The sequence below is a fragment of the Oncorhynchus mykiss genome, chromosome 31 (genome assembly GCF_013265735.2).
Source record: "Oncorhynchus mykiss isolate Arlee chromosome 31, USDA_OmykA_1.1, whole genome shotgun sequence".
NCBI classification, from domain to species: Eukaryota; Metazoa; Chordata; class Actinopteri; order Salmoniformes; family Salmonidae; genus Oncorhynchus; species Oncorhynchus mykiss.
In genome coordinates, this window is record NC_050571.1 from 18,011,318 (window position 1) to 18,029,583 (window position 18,266).

The window sequence follows — 18,266 nt, forward strand, 5'->3', positions numbered from 1 at the left end:
GAGGAACGAGAGACGTCGCGCTGCCGCGCTCTGCGAAACGAGGTGGAGGCAGCAGAACAGAAGTGCTACGTCCTGGCTGTCGATCATACGCGATTTACAGGCAGTAATGGAGTGACAGACACAGACAGAAGGAACAGACAGACAAAAACTTAATGTCAAACAAATGGTGTCTAAATAGAATATGGCGCCGTCGGGCTCGCGTAGTATCAAACGGAGCTGTCAGACAGTTTTGTATTGGATTCCAGTTATTTTTATCACCCTCATAGTGGCTTGGTCTTACTACGCGTATGTTGTACAGCTCTGCATAGGTAAGGATAACTCTACTGTCGGCACAGTATGGGTTTTAACGCTTATAGGATGCTGTGGATGCCTTGCAGTGCCCTTATAACCGATGTGACCATGTGTTTTTCCCTGCTCCTGTGCTGCGTCTCATTTCAGCATTCACTCATTTTGGTCCTGTCTGATTTTAGATGCAGAACTATTTGTTTATGCAGGTGCTTGTAGTTGACAGTACCAATTTGTATCATAATTCCAAAGACAGTTATTCTGGACATATGTTCATGAATATGTTGGTTTCTGGAAGTCTCCCATAAAAACTGTTGAGTCACAGCTATAACTGAAATAGGTGACATTAGTTGCACATGTGTTAAACAATATGGGGAGCATATACTGTATGATCATAATAAATGAATGACAGTAGAAATGTAAATATTGGTTGTTTATACATGGGCTGAGTTTTATATTATTCAATAATATTGGCAATGTGTTTGATTATCTCAAAGAATCTCTCATATATGTATAGTCATTTATTATAATCCAAACAACTATACAAAAAACAATCCCTGAGGAAATTGAAGGATGTATATCAACTTGTAGTGTGTCTGTAAGACATCCAAGTTTTGGTCCGCTTTTACATTTTTATAACCATGAAAATTCAAACCCCCTCCATTTGAGTTCCTCTCCAGGTCAAAAATCCCCTCACAAGGATGGGTTTAAAGATTGACGGCCTGGACCAGAGCCATATATATATGTATGTGACTTTACTATCCTGTGCTTGTATGGAGGGATTATATGTACGTACTACTACTTCATACAGCTCTGACAACATTCCTTACATGTGTTCATGTGTCGCATATTCACCACAACACTTCGACGTGATCAGCACTTGATTTACAAGTGTAGTCTAAGGGCCCTGGTCAAAAGTAGTCCCCTATAGTAGTCCCCTATAGGGTGCCATTTCGGACATTTAGTTCCCCCTCCCATAGCTTTCAAGGCTGTTTTTTAGACTGCCAATGTTACATTTGGTTAAATTCTAATGTAAAAGAGCATAATATTACACAACATATGAATTGGCCTGAATAGGGATACTGATTCCTGAGGTGAGGAGCTCTGTGTGTGTCAGAATAAACCAGGGCCAACCCAATCCTTGCTCTATTTGGCAGTATGTCAGGTCTCCACCTCCTCTGCAAATGGACTCCGCATTTACCAAGAAGCATCACACACAAACTAGTCTGGATTCAAAGAGCAGTGGTTGCAAAGTATCGTTTTTGAATGTTGCTATGCTTGTACTATCATCAGTCTATTGTCCAATCAATTCATTTTCTGTTTGACACGCACATTGTTTTTAGTTTAGTCTTTTGGATTTAACAACAACCATGTCAGCTGACTTTGAGCTAATATTCCACAAAGGGTGAATAATGACCTGTTTTAACCATGTCTTTGGCATTCTGCACAATTTTTTTTTCTTTCTGTACAAATAGCCCTAAAATACAGTATCTGTAAACAGACCATAAATGTCTCCCTTTTGGTTTTCTTATAAAGCTGTGAGTGTTATCATATAATACAATATCAGTACTTGTTGCATTTACAACTTGTCTAAGTCATATCATCAACTGATTTCAGTCAGAGCATGGCTGTGGATTGACTGCATTGTTTGAATGGAATGTTGGCATATTAGTAGTTAATTTGGAAAATGAATGGAATCATTCCTCTAAAACTGTCTGGCTAGCTAGCTAACATATAGTGCAGATAAACTCCTCAAATTCCTTATTTTACACAATATCTTATCACATCACTGGCAAACAATGGTTGACCAACTCCCTTACCAAGATGGCTGACCTTTATCCCATTTTAAGAAGGTTAATTTCCATTCTAGTACTCTAATTCCTAATTCTATGGTCTCAGGTGAGAGTGTTGCTGCCCTAATTCTACACCACTGCCCTACAGTGTCTCAGGTGAGAGTGTTGCTGTCATCACTTTGAGTTCCCCTCTTAGCCAGCCCAGTCATCAGCCTAGTCAGGTTGACCCTCCCAGCCAGCCCAGTCATCATCCCAGTCAGGTTGATCCTCCCAGCCAGCCCAGGCATTATCCCAGTCAAGTTGACCCTCCCAGCCAGCCCAGTCATCAGCCCAGTTTTGACCCTCCCAGCCAGCCCAGTCATTATCCCAGTCAGGTTGACCCTCCCAGCCAGCCCAGTCATCAGCCCAGACAGGTTGACCCTCCCAGCCAGCCCAGTCATCATCCCAGTCAGGTTGATCCTCCCAGCCAGCCCAGGCATTATCCCAGTCAGGTTGACCCTCCCAGCCAGCCCAGTCATCAGCCCAGTTTTGACCCTCCCAGCCAGCCCAGTCATTATCCCAGTCAGGTTGACCCTCCCAGCCAGCCCAGTCATCAGCCCAGACAGGTTGACCCTCCCAGCCAGCCCAGTCAGGTTGACCCTCCCTGACTCTAGAGACACACCTCCTGTTTCCTTCCTGCTGTTCTAAACACTATCTAAAACAGGTAAACCTTCCCCGTTTGTCTTAGAACACAATATTATGGCCAGTAACAGAGTCAACCACTTTTTCAAAACCCTTCTCTACCCCAGAGGTAAGAAAGGCTGAAAATCTCTGACCGTCCCTATAGAGTTATTCCTAACCATGTGGCCTGACCAAGAAACACAGGGGCTCAAGTAAAGTTCTCAGCGGATGTTGTTAAGTAGATTTAATTGATTAATCTGTTATTATCAATGCTTTTAGCGCATACAACTAATATGATAGTTTGATATTTGCATTGACTGTAAAATTACTTTTTTATATATATTTGTAGTTTTCTTCTATCTGCAATGAAACCAGTAAGATATGACTAGAAGTGTTGTTGCCTGCGGCCAGCATGTGGTGTGATGAGGTCTAGAGATAACTGTTGGAGGGTATCGTCAGCTGATCCCTTTGTTAATCCCATTGTCTGACTCGCATGCAATCTCTGTCTGACCCAGATTTCCTTAAAATTATCTTTAATAAATGGCAGCAGGGTCTTTAAAGTTGACAAAATGTTAGTCACATATCTGTGACAGTGGAGGCTCATCAGAGGAGGAAGGGGTGGACCATCCTCCTCAGTGAATTTCATAAAGATAAAAATAGTGAAGTTATCCTTTTTTAGATAAAACTATACTAAATATATTCACGTCAACAAATAATTGATTAAAACACACTGTTTTGCAATGAAGGTCTACAGTAGTTTCCGTCCTCCTCTGGGTACATTGACTTCAATATAAAACCTAGGAGGCTCATGGTTCTCACCCACTTCTGTAGACTTACACAATAATTCTGACAACTTCTGGAGGATATCCTCCAACCTATTAGACCTCTTGCAGCATGAACTGACATGTTGTCCACCCAATCAAAGTATCAGATAATAAATCTACACTACATGAGCAAAAGTATGTGGAAACCTGCTTGTCGAAAATATTGTTCCAAAACATGGGTATTAATATGGAGTTGGTCCCCCCTGTGCTGCTATAATAGCCTCCACTCTTCTGGGAAGGCGTTCCACTAGATGTTGGAACATTGCTGCGGGGACTTGCTTCCATTCAGCCACAAGAGCATTAGTGAGGTTGGGCGATTAGGCCTGGCTCGCAGTTGGCATTCCAATTCATCACAAAGGTGTTTGATGGGGTTGAGGTCAGGGCTCTGTGGAGGCCAGTCAATTTCTTCCACACTGATCTCGACAAACCATTTCTGCATGGACCTCGCTTTGTGTACGGGGGCAGGAAAGGGCCTTCCCTAAACTGTTGCCACAAAGTTGGAAGCACAGAATCATGTAGAATGTCATTGTATACTGTAGCGTTAAGATTCCCCTTTACTAAGGGGGGCCTAGCCCAAACCATGAAAAACAGCCCCAGACCATTATTCCTCCTCTACCAAACTTTACAGTTGGCACTATGCATTCGGGCAGGTGGTGTTCTCCTGGCATCCGCCAAATACAGAATCCTCCGTTGGACAGCCAGATTCATCACTCCAGAGAATGCATTTCCACTGCTCCAGAGTCCAATGGCGGTGAGCTTTACACCACTTGGCAATGCACATGGTGATCAATTCTTGTTCTGACGTTGCTTCCAGAGACAGTTTGGAACTCGATAGTGAGTGTTCCAACTGAGGACAGACGATTTTTAAGCGATACGCGCTTCAGCACTCGGTGGTCCTGTCCTGTGAGATTTCGCGACCTACCACTTCGCAGCTGAGCCGTTGTTGCTCCTAGGCATTTCCACTTCAGATTAACAGCACTTACAGTTGACCAGGGCAGCTCTAGCAGGGCAGAAATTTGACGAACTGACTTGTTTGGAAGGTGGCATCCTATGATGGTGCCATGTTGAAAGTCACTGAGCTCTTCACCATTCTATTGCCAATGTTTGTCTAAGGAGTTTGTATGGCTGTGTACTCAATTTTATACATCTCCCAGCAACGGGTGTGGCTGAAATAGCCAAATCCACTAATTTGAAGTGGTGTCCACATACTTTTGTATATATAGTGTAGTACTGATAGCATAAGCTACAGCTAGCTAGCACTACAGTGCATAACATGTGGTGAGTAGTTGACTCAAAGAGAGAGAAAGACAATAGTTTTGAACAACTTAATTTATTCCTAAATTAAGGAGAAGCAAAAGAGAGAGAGAGACAGATTGAGATTTAGTTGTATTTTTTTTTAAACTTTCACTTAGCTAGTGAATGTAGCGAGCTAGTTTAACCTACTCAAACACCTGACTCAAACAGAGAGGGATGCTATGTTAGCTAGCTATGGCTATCCAGCACTGGATGGATGAGAGACAGCTAGTTCACCTGTGAAGTCCTTGTGTCGCAGACCTGGGCTCTGTTGCAATAGCAGGACGCACGCACGTAACGCACGCACACGCACACAGAGCCAGTTTCAGTTGCTCAGATCACCTTTCCTCGGCTCTGACTGTATGTTGTGCAGACTGCAGTGTGCTCTGAGCCTGTGTGCTCAGGGATGGAATTTAAGGATTTTGGGCACTGGCCAGCCAGCCTAGTAGACTACCATTTTTACTAGCCCGGGTCAAAAATGTGTGCCATGCGATATTTGAAAAGACAACATTTCTCTAGGCGGCAGGCTAGTTTGGTACGTTTTCTACTAGCCCGGTTGAACAGTACTAGCCTCAGGCTAGCTAGCTAGCTTAATATCCATCCCTGGGTGTGCTCCTTCAAGGGCTTTTTTGTTTTAACAAGGATGATGAGCTCTTGGGGAACTATGTGTTGGGTATTTATTTTATTAGTTATGTGTAGGATGCTGTGTCTCAATTAGGGAGCTGGTCCTGTCTTTTCGGGGCTGTTCATATTGTTTTTTAGGTGTGTGTTAATGCTGTTGATGTGTATTAGGTGTGTGCTAATGCTGTTTATGTGTATTAGGTGTGTGTTAATGCTGTTGATGTGTATTTAGGTGTGTGTTAATGCTGTCGATGTGTATTAGGTGTGTGTTAATGCTGTTGATGTGTATTAGGTGTGCACTGGTGCTGTTGGTGTGTATTAAGCAGGGGTTGGAACCTACATTATTTTCGTTCTAAACATAACTTTTTTTTTTTTTTACTTTCCACTCCACCAATCATGCAGTGCGTATAGCAATGAGGATTGAGCTAATTGCTATGAAGTGGGCAAGCTATAGCTCAGTGAGTTGTTTACATGTGTGATGGAAAGACACGTGCAAGATGCAACTGACATTTTGCGGGTGGGGAGAGAATGAGAAAGCAGGTCCGGCTCCAGGATAACATACCTGAGGTTACATTTTAAATCCATGGGTGGGCACAACTAGTAGAGCCCTAATAAAATAAGGTAGATTGGTCCTACTGCTGTTGAAATGTACAAACATTTATTTTAAATGTAGCCTTACACATCAACAACCATTGTTTTGTATAATGGCACAAGAAAGATATGCGCCCCATTATGACATACAAGTGTATACAAAATGCAGCCGTAGCTGCCTATGGACCTACACAAAATACAAAATGCAGCCATAGGCCTAGACATAATACAAAATGCAGCTGTTGCAGCCGTAAACCTACACATAATACAAAATGCAGCCGTAGCTGCCGTAGGCCTACACATAAAGCCATAGCTGCTGAAGGCCTAGACATACAGCTGTAGCTGCCGTGGGCCTACACATCATTTGCGCCTACCAACAGGATGAGCACCGCTAGGGTATCAAAGATTCTTACAGGCTTCGCTTAAACTTTTCTGTTGAATTTGTGACTCTACGCAATGAGCGTAACCTACAGTCAGGCAAGATGCCACTTCTCCAGGTGCACAATATTTTCTGTGGGAGAGTTTCAGAAAATAGGGCTGTGAGACACGGGCTTAATCGTAGACACATGGAATGTAGGGTGAATACGGAGAGTACAGGGTAACAAAAGACGAACAGCAGTGGAACTAAGGACTCTAGAGATTGGGAAAGGGCCAATGAAATGGGTGGAAAGTTTGCGGGACTTCACCCGAAGGGGCAGGTCCCGTGTGGATAGCCGTACCCTCTGCCCAATGCAATAGCGAGGAGCTGGAGTCCGGCGGCGATCCACATGTCGACTATACCTGGAGTTGGTCTTGAGATGCGCCGCCCAGTCTCATTTCCAGGTACGCCGACAGTGGCGGAAGAACATCTGGGCCGAGGGTATGTTGACTTCCTGCTCTTGTTCTGGGAATAGCGGAGGTTGATATCCGATGGAGCACTCGTAAGGGGAGAGTCCCGTGGCCAAACAGGGAAGAGTGTTCCCGGGCATACTCCACGCAAACCAGTTGTCGGCTCCAGGTAGTGGGGTTGGTCGAGACGAGGCATCTTAAGGTTGTTTCCAGGTCTTGGTTTGCCCACTCCGACTGGCCGTTGGATTGGGGATGGAATCCGGAGGACAGGCTGGCCGATGACCCAATAAGGGTGCAGAACGCCTTCCAGAACTGAGACAAGAACTGAGGAATCCAGTCGGAGACCATGTCCACCGGGAGTCCGTGGATCCTGAAGACGTGCTGCACCATTAGCTGGGCCGTCTCTTTGGCAGAGGGTCGTTTGGGGAGAGGGATGAAATGGGCGGCCTTGGAAAACCAATTCACTACCGTCAGAATGATGGTGTTGCCATCAGACGGAGGGAGCCCAGTGACAAAGTCCAGGGAGATATGGGACCAGGGACGATGAGGGACAGGTAGTGGCTGAAGGAGGCCGGAAGGGGCTTGCCGTGGAGTCTTATTCTGAGCACAAACGGTGCATGCGGCAACGAAGGCAGATGCGTCAGGAACCATTGTGGGCCACCAGAAACGTTGTCGGGGGAAAGCCAGGGTCATCCGGAACCCGCCTGGAGGAATGAGCCCATTCCAGGACCCGGGACCGGACTGATTTAGGGACGAACAACAGGTTAGCCGGGCCACCTCCAGGGGCATGCTGGGAACGTTGTGCCTTGCAGACCAGGGTCTCAATACCCCAGCCCACAGCAGCCGCAAGGCATGAGGTAGGGAGGATGGTCTCCGAGTCAGAGGATGTGGCAGCGGGACTGTACAGGTGAGAGAGGGCATCAGGTTTAACATTCTAGGACCCTGGGCGATGGGAAATGGTGAAGTACAACCTGGTGAATAACAGAGCCCACCGGGCCTGCCTGGAGTTAAGGCTCTTGGCTGTGCAGAGATATTCCAAATTCTTGTGGTCGGTCCAAACCAAAAACGGATGTTCTGCTCCCTCCAGCCAGTCTCCACTCCTCCAGTGCCATCTTGACCGCCAGGAGTTCTCGGTTACCCACGTCATAGTTTCTTTCTGCAGAGTTGAGATGATGGGACAGGAAGGAACAGGGATGGGGCTTTTGGTCCTGGACAGATCGCTGGGACAGGATAGCCCCCACTTCAACGTCAGAAGCATTGACCTCAACCACAAACTGACGGGACGGGTCCGGATGGATGAGGATGGGGGCTGTAGTGAACCGACACTTCAGGTCCACAAAGGATCTGTCAACCGCTGGGGACCATGTGAACGGTAATTTCTGAATCCAGCTTTTAAGGTCATTAGGCTACTATGCTTCGGAGGGGGGAGGGGCAGGTTGCCTAAACATGCACACACGCTGACAAGATTTTCAGCTTGCAGGCAGACATTGGAAGAAGTTTCTGATTGACAGAGGGAGAGCTTTGCATAGGTGTTTTTTCTTTTTTGAAAAAATTCCCCGGGTACGTAAAATAATGTTGATAACCGGTTCTCATGCTTTGAAAATAAAGGCTCTGTTCTGGAACAGTATAGATCACTTTCGTTCCCAGTTCTGATTCTATTCCTTTAAATATTTATTAATTTTCCGGTTTTTGGTTCTGTTCCCTGAACCGGTTCCAACCCCTGGTATTAGTTGTGTCTTGGTGCTATTCATGTGTATAGGTGTATTAGTAGGTGTGTGTAGTAGGGTGCTACTCATGTATATTAGCTGAGCTGAATCAGTATGTTGAGGACTGGGGTGCTGATCCTGTCATGTGGTCAGCTGCTTTGTCTCAGGCCTGCCCTGCCGCAGGTGGAGCAGCTGCCAGTCAGCATTCACGCCAGACTGCACCAGGCACGATGCTACTGTTGTTGCCACTGCTTTTGTGTTAATGCACAGCAATGCTTTACTGTATCAAAAGGTAAAAGAAGGAGAGTAATTTATGATTGGATCAGGTCGTGATTATGTTTCTGTAAGTTGTGGGAGTTTGATGTGTCAGATGGCACTTATAGGGATTCAGTGCACTTGCTGGATGTCTGCATCATCCTCAGTTTATTTATTGTTATTAAACGGTCATTTGTGTGCCAAGGATATTGATGCCAAGTACACCAAGGAGAAAATAATCCTTTGTTTTCAGCACAATCTACACATTATGATGACACATTATACTGAAGAATGTTCAAAGCATTTCCATTTCTTTATTTGTCCATAATACGGCAAACAACACAGAGACATGACTGCACATTTCTCATCTTCTCTTTTCAGAATCGATCGACAACATTGGACAGAAGAGTAAGTCCCTGACCCATATATATTCTTCTACAGTATAATGAACATTAATACCTGCCAGTAGCAGTATGATAGGGGAGAGTGGGGCAAGTTGAGACAAAGGGGTAAGTTGAGCCACCTTTATTTCTAGGAAACCATACACAAAATGTATAATTTGACCAAATATTTAAGAAGAGGTCCTCATTGCATGCAGTCTGTGAAGGAAGAAACCACATGGAAAAAGTGGTAAGCAAGTTAGGTCCAAAAAAAGATTTTCACCACGTCAAATGAATTTACTGGGTTAGAAGTTTCATGATGCTTGTATCTAAACCAATATAGATAACCCATGGGGTAAGTTGAGCCAATGGTAAAGACAATTGCAAGTTGAGCAAATGTAAGTGTTTTCGTCTCAGGCGTAATGCAAGGCATTATCGCTGGGATATGAGGTAACAACAGGGCCTGGCCTATGTTAAAAGTTGTTTGGCGTTAAACCTGTGTTAAAAGATGCTTTAAATGATTAAAACACAAAAATATAAAATTAAATGTTATTTGCCACATACGCCGAATACCGCAAAATGCTTACTTTACAAGCACTTAACCAACAATGCAGTTTAAAGAGAAATAAGATTGAAGGAAATATTTACTAATTAAACTAAAGTAAAAAATAAATAATAATAATAAAGTAACACAATAAAATAACAATAACGAGGTTATATACAGGGGGTACTGGTACAGAGTCAATGTGGAGGCTATATACAGGGGGTACTGGTACAGAGTCAATGTGGAGGCTATATACAGGGGGTACCAGTACAGAGTCAATGTGGAGGCTATATACAGGGGGTACCGGTACCAAGTCATTGTGGAGGCTATATACAGGGGGTACCGGTTCCAAGTCAATGTGGAGGCTATATACAGGGGGTACCGGTACCAAGTCAATGTGGAGGCTATATACAGGGGGTACCGGTACATAGTCATTGTGGAGGCTATATACAGGGGGTACCGGTACAGAGTCAATGTGGAGGCTATATACAGGGGGTACCGGTACCAAGTCAATGTGGAGGCTATATACAGGGGGTACCGGTTCCAAGTCAATGTGGAGGCTATATACAGGGACCAAGTTAATGTGCGGGGGTACAGGTTAGTCGATGGTAATTGAGGTATGTACATGTAGGCTGGGGTAAAGTGACTATGCATAGATAATTAACACCGAGTAGCAGCAGTGTAAAAAATAAATAAATGGGGGGGGGTCAATGCAAATAGTCCGGGTAGCCAATTGATTAACTGTTCAGCATTCTTGGGGGTAGAAGCTGTTAAGGAGCCTTTTGGACCTAGACTTGGTGCTCCGGTCACGCTTGCTGTGTGGTAGCAGAGAGAACAGTCTATGACCAGGGTGGCTGAAGCTTGGCCCCAGTGATGTACAGGGTTTGATGCTAACCAGTTTTCATACCAGGTGGTGATGCAACCAGTCAGGATGCTCTCGATGGTGCAACTGTATAACGTTTTGATGATCTGAGGACCCATGCCAAATCTTTTCAGTCTCCTGAGGAGGAATAGGCGTTGTCGTGCCCTCTTCACTACTGTTTTGGTGTGTTTGGACCATGATAGTTTGTTGGTGATGTGGACACAAAATAACTCTGCTCCACTACAGCCCTGTCGATGTGAATGGGGGCGATTGTGTTTGTGTTGAATTGTATTTGGGAAATAAAAATAGATATGGTTTTAAAAAGGTAGTGGTAATATTTAATTCAGTACAGAAATGTGTAGGCAGCTTAACTTACACTGTCTCGCGGGTCAACTTACCCCATACCCAGAGTAAGTTGTCCCAAGAGACCACTTTTTTTGGACAAGCTATGTTTTCAAAACTGTAATGTTTACATGAATTCTGATTATTTCAAGGGATACGCAACATCCTGAAATATATGTAGATATCTTTGTTAGAAATACTATATTTCCCTTGACAGAGTGATGCTGAATGTAAAAATGTCTCAACTTACCCCACTCTCCCCTATGATGAACACATACCTGACAGTAGTAGTGTGATATGATGAACACTGATACCATGCCAGATGAATAACCCAGAGTTTGAGGCTTATCTATGGGCAGTCATGAACCAACGGTATCCATTAGTAAGACTTCAATGATATTAGTACCATTTTGGGGAGAGGAGGTAGGTCTCTTAAAGGGTTTTAAACGATTTTTGCAAAACGATTTTTGCAATTCGTTCCAGTCACTGGCAGCAGAGAACTGGAAGGAAAGGCGGCCAAATTAGGTGTTGGCTTTGGGGATGATCAGTGAGATATACCTGCTGGAACGTGTGCTACGGGTGGATGTTGTTATCGTGACCAGTGAACTGAGATAAGGCGGAGCTTTACCTAGCATAGACTTATAGATGACCTGGAACTAGTGGGTCTGGCGACAAATATGTAGCGAGGGCCAGCCGACTAGAGCATACAGGTCGCAGTGGTGGTTGGTATAAGTTGATTTGGTAACAAAACGGATGGCACTGTGATAGACTGCATCCAGTTTGCTGAGTAGAGTGTTGGAAGCTATTTTGTAGATGACATCGCCGAAGTCGAAGATCGGTAGGATAGTCAGTTTTACTAGGGTAAGTTTGGTGGCATGAGTGAAGGAGGCTTTGTTGCAAAATAGAAAGCCGATTCTAGATTTGATTTTGGATTGGAGATATTTAATATGAGTCTGGAAGGAGAGTTTACAGTATAGCCAGACACCTAGGTATTTATACACACATATTATCTATGCATAGTCCACATTATATGATTTTCTGCAAGTCCCTTATCTACACAGGCTGGGACCCAATAGAGACATTCACTGTAGCTAGTCTAATCATCGCTACAAGTTTCATCATAGCAGAATAAAAAATCATAGCTCTGCCAGAACCTTATCTAAGGGCAGTTAGTCAGGAGGTCGCTAAGTCAGGCTGTCCCAAAGCCTTGACACGTTCTCCTTTGGTGGTTCTTAAGACAAATGTGCTCTGTTCAATGTCAAATGTGCTCTGTCCAACTATTGACTTTAAGTTCATGGTAAACAGGGAATCTTTCAGAGATCTAGCCTCTAGCAGACAGATTACTTGGCTGCACAGTGAGCTGTATGTCTTTCTATTTCCAGTTGTTTATCTGCTGGCCTATCATGTTGTCTTCATCTTGTTTACCTGGGCCTACTGGCAGACCATCTTCACCAAGCCCATGAACCCCCTGAAAGAGGTGAGTGTGTGTGTGTGTGTGTGTGTGTGTGTGTGTGTGTGTGTGTGTGTGTGTGTGTGTGTGTGTGTGTGTGTGTGTGTGTGTGTGTGTGTGTGTGTGTGTGTGTGTGTGTGTGTGTGTGTGTGTGTGTGTGTGTGTGTGTGTGTGTGTGTGTGTGTGTGTGTGTGTGTGTGTGTATTTGATCAAATAGGCTAGTCTGGATGAGGTACAGAACTAGGCTAGTCTGGATGATGAGGTACAGAACTAGGCTGGTGTGGATGATGAGGTACAGAACTAGGCTAGTCTGGATGATGAGGTACAGGGAGAGGTACAGAACTAGGCTAGTCTGGATGATGAGGTACAGGGAGAGGTACAGAACTAGGCTCCAGTCTCTCCTTCTATTTAAAATTATATTGAGAGAGATATTTACAGTGATATTACATTCTTCTCCGACTGCCTGAAGGAGCACTCTATTATCTCTGCTCCTGACCACTCAGATTCAGCGCTTGTTGTTGTTGAATCCATGCGTTTTAGACGACACTCAAAAATTCTCCTTCCAGTACTGATTGCTCTGGTTCATTCAAGGGGCAATAGCTTAACATTCAGGTCACTCAATAACAATGTTTTCCTTCATACTGTAAGGTGTATTTGTTAGATGATTCAGTGGGTGGTGATATCTGTGGCACCGGGCACATGGTGTTTGTTATTGTTGAAGTTATTAGTCCTCAGCCTTCAATCATAAAACGCCTGAGTGCCTCAATGTAATAATGTAGCAGCGCTGCTGTGGCTCTGCAAACAATCTAGCTGCTCAGAAGGAAAGGGCAAAGATAGAAGTGCACATGACTTAGCTGGATCAGCCTTGTGACACACAACAGTACTGTACTGCAGTCCTCCAGCACTCAGAGCTACACAGCTTTTACAGTAGATCACAGCATTATAATAAGACCTCTAATGGGAAGTGCATCTCATTAGTAATGGATGTAGGCCTGCAATATTCTAGAGTTTAGGATCGTAATTTGAGCCAGTTTGCTGCAGTAGGAAAAAAATCCTGCAGCAACAGAAAATGTGAAATAATAAGTTGATTATAATGAATGGACATTTTTGTAGGGGAAAATCAAGTGTGGAAGTTACAAATTTCAGAATACTTTTTAAACCTCATATGTACCAGGGCTTTTTAAACCCCCTGCAACAGGGTGATCAAATGAAGATCCTACATCTGTTGAGGCACAGGATGTTTCTTATTCTGTTCCTCCATCCTCTCTGTAGTTCCACCTGTCCTACTCAGACAAGGAGCTGTTGGAGCGTGAGGACCGTGGAGAGTCTCAGCAGGAGATTCTTAGAAGGATAGCCAAGGATTTACCCATCTACACCCGCACCATGTCTGGAGGTACTCTACAGAACACAAGCTAAAACAAAAAGTCTGCCCTGTGGGCTGACTTTTACCAACCCAATAAACCAAAAGTGGTTGCACCATATACTCTAATAACACAAAAACTGTCCAGTTGTTTTGATGATTATACATTGACTCAAGAGTGAAAGTATAATTAATTTCTCCCTGGTGCGGGACCTGCATCAACGTTTTTTATAGGCCCAATTACAAAAATAATCCCTATTAATTCAATAGGATCTCTCTGGACCTAGTCAAAGATTTGTCATTTAACTTTTAAAATGTATAACCTTTTATTGTGGCATAAACACAACCAGTCATGATGTTTTTATCTGATTGTCAAACCATCACTTCAAAGGGCTCCTTTACTAGGCTACCCGAGCATGTTCATCCACGCACAACATATTTCCAGCCTCATAACAGTGGTGAATGGAAAGAGACATCTGTTACACTAAACACCACAGAATTTATGCATCCATTGCTGTCTGCGTGGGCCTCGTTGTCGGCCGCTCATCTCTGCCTTGGCAAAAGTTTGGTGTTCTCGTCTAACCACATCGCATTTTGGAGTGTAGGCTATACCACCCATTTTCAAATCTATTTGCTTATTTGTCATGCCTCTGTCATGAGGTAATGATAAAAAGGGATGTAATAGCCTACAGTTTTCTTGACATTTTGTTTTAGTTATTGTGATAGGCCCATGTTTTACCGGTACGGCATACCTCCACTATTTATCTTTCCGGTACGCCGTACCGGACCGCCTTATTTTCTCCCCTTGTTTGTAAATAACATTCGCCTGATGTTGCAAGAATGTCCCCAGAATATACAGTGCCTTCAGAAAGTATTCAGACCCTTTGACCTTTACCACATTTTGTTAGGTCACAGCTTTATTCTAAAATTGATTAAAATCCCCCCTCATCCATCTACACACAATACCCCATAATGACAAAGCATTTGACATTTTTGCTAATTTATAAATAGAACCCCCCATAAATACTACATTTACATAAATATTCAGACCCTTAACTCGGTACTTTGTTGAAGCACCTTTGGCAGCGATTACAGCCTTGAGTCTTCTTGGGTACTACGTTACAAGCTTGCCACACCTGTATTTGGAGAGTTTCTCCCATTCTTCTCTGTAGATTCTTTCAAGGTCTGTCACGTTGGATGGGGAGCGCTGCTGCACAGCTATTTTCAGGTCTCTCCAGAGATGTTCGATCGGGTTCAAGTCCGGGCTCTGGCTGGGCCCCTCAAAGACATTCAGAGACTTGGCCCGAAGCTACTCCTGCGTTGTCTTTGCTGTGTGCTTAGGGTCGTTGTCCTGTTGGAAGGTGAAACTTTGCCTCTGTCTGAGGTCCTGAGCGCTCTGGAGCAGGTTTTCATTAAGGATCTCTCTGTGCATTGCTCTGTTCAACTTTGCCTCGATCCTGACTAGTCTCCCAGTCCCTGCCACTGAAAAACATCCCCACAGCATGATGCTGCCACCACCATGCTTCACCGTAGGGAAGTTTGGTGCCAGGTTTCCTCTAGACGTGTCGCTTGGCATTCAGGCCGAATAGTTCAATCTTGGTTTCAACAGACCAGAGAGTCTTGTTTCTCATAGTCTGAGAGTCTTTAGGTGTCTTTTGGCTGTCATGTGCCTTTTACTGAGGAGTGGCTTCCGTCTGGCCTCTCTACCATAAAGGCCTGATTGGTGGAGTGCTGCAGATATGGTTGTCCTTCTGGAAGGTTCTCCCGTCTCCACAGAGGAACTCTGGAGCTCTGTCAGAGTAATCATCGGGTTCTTGGTCACCTCCCCGACCAAGGCCCTTCTCCTCCGATTGCTCAGTTTGGTCCAGACGGCCAGCTCTAGGAAGAGTCTTGGTGGTTCCAAACTTCTTCCATTTAAGAATAATGGAGGCCACTGTGTTCTTGGGGACCTTCAATGCCGCAGACATTTTTTGGTACCCTTCCCCAGACCTTTGCCTCCACACAATCCTGTCTCGAGGCTCTACGGACAATTGCTTCAACCTCATGGCTTGGTTTTTGCTCTGACATGCACTGTCAAGTGTGGGACCTAATATAGACAGGTGTGTGCCTTTCCAAATCATGTCTGTCATTGTAAAATAAGAATTAGTTCTTAACTGAATTGCCTAGTTAAATAAAGGTTCAATAAAAGTGGGGTAGATAGGCTAATGATTAATTTGTTATTGGTCAGGGGGGTAGATAGGCGGACGATTAATTTGTTATTGGTCAGTGGTGTAGATAGGGTGGTGATGGTGTCTGACTGACCGTGCTGACGCTGTCTCTCTTATTCCTCAGCTATTCGTTTCTGTGATCGCTGCCAGCTGGTCAAGCCTGATCGATGTCACCATTGTTCAGTCTGTGATAAGTATGACTCTGCTCATGGCCCTATGCACTGTTCATAAGAACCCTGCTGAAACTGTGTTGAGGAAAATTGTAGCTGTTACTGAGTTTCCTTACTGTTGTTTTACAGATGCATCCTAAAGATGGATCACCATTGCCCCTGGTCTGTATTGCTACTGTACCATTTCATACGTAATCAAAGTGATATTTGATTAATTATTCAAAGGAAATGGAACAATATTTTCCGTTTGATTTGTAACAGTTTTTAAATCTCGTTTGGTACATTGATCATCATCGTTGTCGTCAAAGGCTTAACTGATGTCTACGATGTAGATGATATTTCAGCCTTGTCCGTTTCTGTTTGGGGGCCATTTTTACCATCTGTATGTTGCTGTCAAACGGTAGGGTTTTCCCATATGGTGTGATATTGACTTGGAGCATTGCCTTCTTGTTTTGGAATGTGACAGGGTGAATAACTGTGTGGGATTCTCCAACTATAAGTTTTTCATGCTGTTCCTGGCATACTCCTTATTATATTGCATTTTCATCACTGCTACAGATCTACAGTACTTCATTAAATTCTGGACCGTGAGTAAAATATTTTCATGGTGAATTTTTTAATAATTGACATTCTGTACAATCTAAACCAGTGGAATGATTACATTTCTAATGTCTGTTATATCTATATATCTCTATATCCATGCTCATTAGAGAAAACTATTATTTTTAATGACTAAATAATACAGTATGAAAGATGATGCTTGGTGTATAACTGAAAATAACTGTTTCATGTTCTGATCTTGGTATTCTGATTTCTCTGCAAGGCTGAAGGTAGAACACACGACCGTCTGTTAGAATACCTGGTATGAGCCAATCAGCGGCATTGGATTTGAGGACGATGATCACTGATTGGTTAAGCTCCCCCTAGACTAGTTTCGTAGTGAACTATGCTAACACCCAACTAGCTGGCAGACTTTACTTACAGGTTATGCCTAATGCACACATACAGGTACTGTATCGTGTCTTTGGCTATGCCGGATTAAGTGATATGACATGCTATTCTATAAAATAATTTATCCGTAATTAATATTACCTGATTGAGCTAATCATGTAAATGTAATTGACTAGAGAGTCGGGCACCACAAAATAATATTTATAGAGCTGTTATCTTCCGAATAAACTATAAAAGACCTAGTAATATTTTACATCAATAGCAGTCAATATCAATCGTCATCTTAATTCAGTCTCATCTGAAAGTTGTAAATTCTTGGTTATCTGCACGAACCCTGGCTAACAAGTTGAATCAGCAATAGAAAATTGGGTTTAATTATTTATTTACTAAATACCTAACTAATCACACAGAATTACATATACACATAATTAAATCATAACTTGATTACAAATTACATCATAAAGGAAAACGTCCCTTGCGGGCGGAACAGATATGACAGCTTGTTTCACAAAAGAAAACGGGCTGGGTTTGAGTGAAAGAGCGGGAAGACTGAGGAACAAAGGGAAGAAGCTGTGCTATTGTAAATACAGTATCTTATGCATTCTAAATTACTGCCCATTTGGAAAAGGAAAATGCAATACATATTTACTCTGAGCTGTGCTTCGGTAGGTTGGTGGTAGATGGAAGGCCGTGTTGCCCAACCGAGTCCTTTGAAGAATGTCTCTGGTGGTCAATTGGATACGTTGTCGTAACGTCGTTGTGTGATAGACGGGATACTCTGTCTGTTCCTTCCTAACCCTCGTTTGCTGTTCCTAACTCAACGGCTAGGAGGTATCACTTCTGTAGTGAATAAGAGTTCAAAGTTCATACAATTCGCAACCAAAGCTCACGCTGATGTTGGCTTCGTTCTGTAGTTATTATCTGAACCATTCTGACATCGGACCGTTGTCCTCACGTCCTCGGAACAGGAGGTTATATTGTCGTCAAGGCTTTATATAGGAAGGGAGAGGAGGGCGTGTTTGAAAAGTTTTATAGCCCATGTCCCTTCACAGGGACCTTTCACTGATTGAGCAGAGCCCTATCTTATGAAAACCCAAATCTCACATTTTAGAAGCTAAAATCACATTTCATCCCATCACGAATA

At 43.6% G+C, this 18,266-nt stretch overlaps 1 protein-coding gene across 2 annotated transcripts in view; it reads left to right on the forward strand.

The window, feature by feature from the left end:
- zdhhc2 (zinc finger DHHC-type palmitoyltransferase 2) overlaps positions 1 to 18,266 on the forward strand; it is a 26,265-nt gene continuing 7,999 nt past the window's right edge. Inside the window, exons 1-8 of one of the 2 annotated variants that reach the window (XM_036970402.1) lie at positions 1 to 308; positions 9,238 to 9,264; positions 12,367 to 12,461; positions 13,707 to 13,827; positions 16,126 to 16,195; positions 16,301 to 16,333; positions 16,638 to 16,758; positions 16,995 to 17,033. In XM_036970402.1, the coding sequence (XP_036826297.1) occupies positions 182 to 308; positions 9,238 to 9,264; positions 12,367 to 12,461; positions 13,707 to 13,827; positions 16,126 to 16,195; positions 16,301 to 16,333; positions 16,638 to 16,758; positions 16,995 to 17,033 (633 nt within the window). In that variant the 5' untranslated portion in view covers positions 1 to 181. The remainder of the gene's footprint in view (positions 309 to 9,237; positions 9,265 to 12,366; positions 12,462 to 13,706; positions 13,828 to 16,125; positions 16,196 to 16,300; positions 16,334 to 16,637; positions 16,759 to 16,994; positions 17,034 to 18,266) is intronic. The other variant, XM_036970403.1, reaches the window with a different exon arrangement.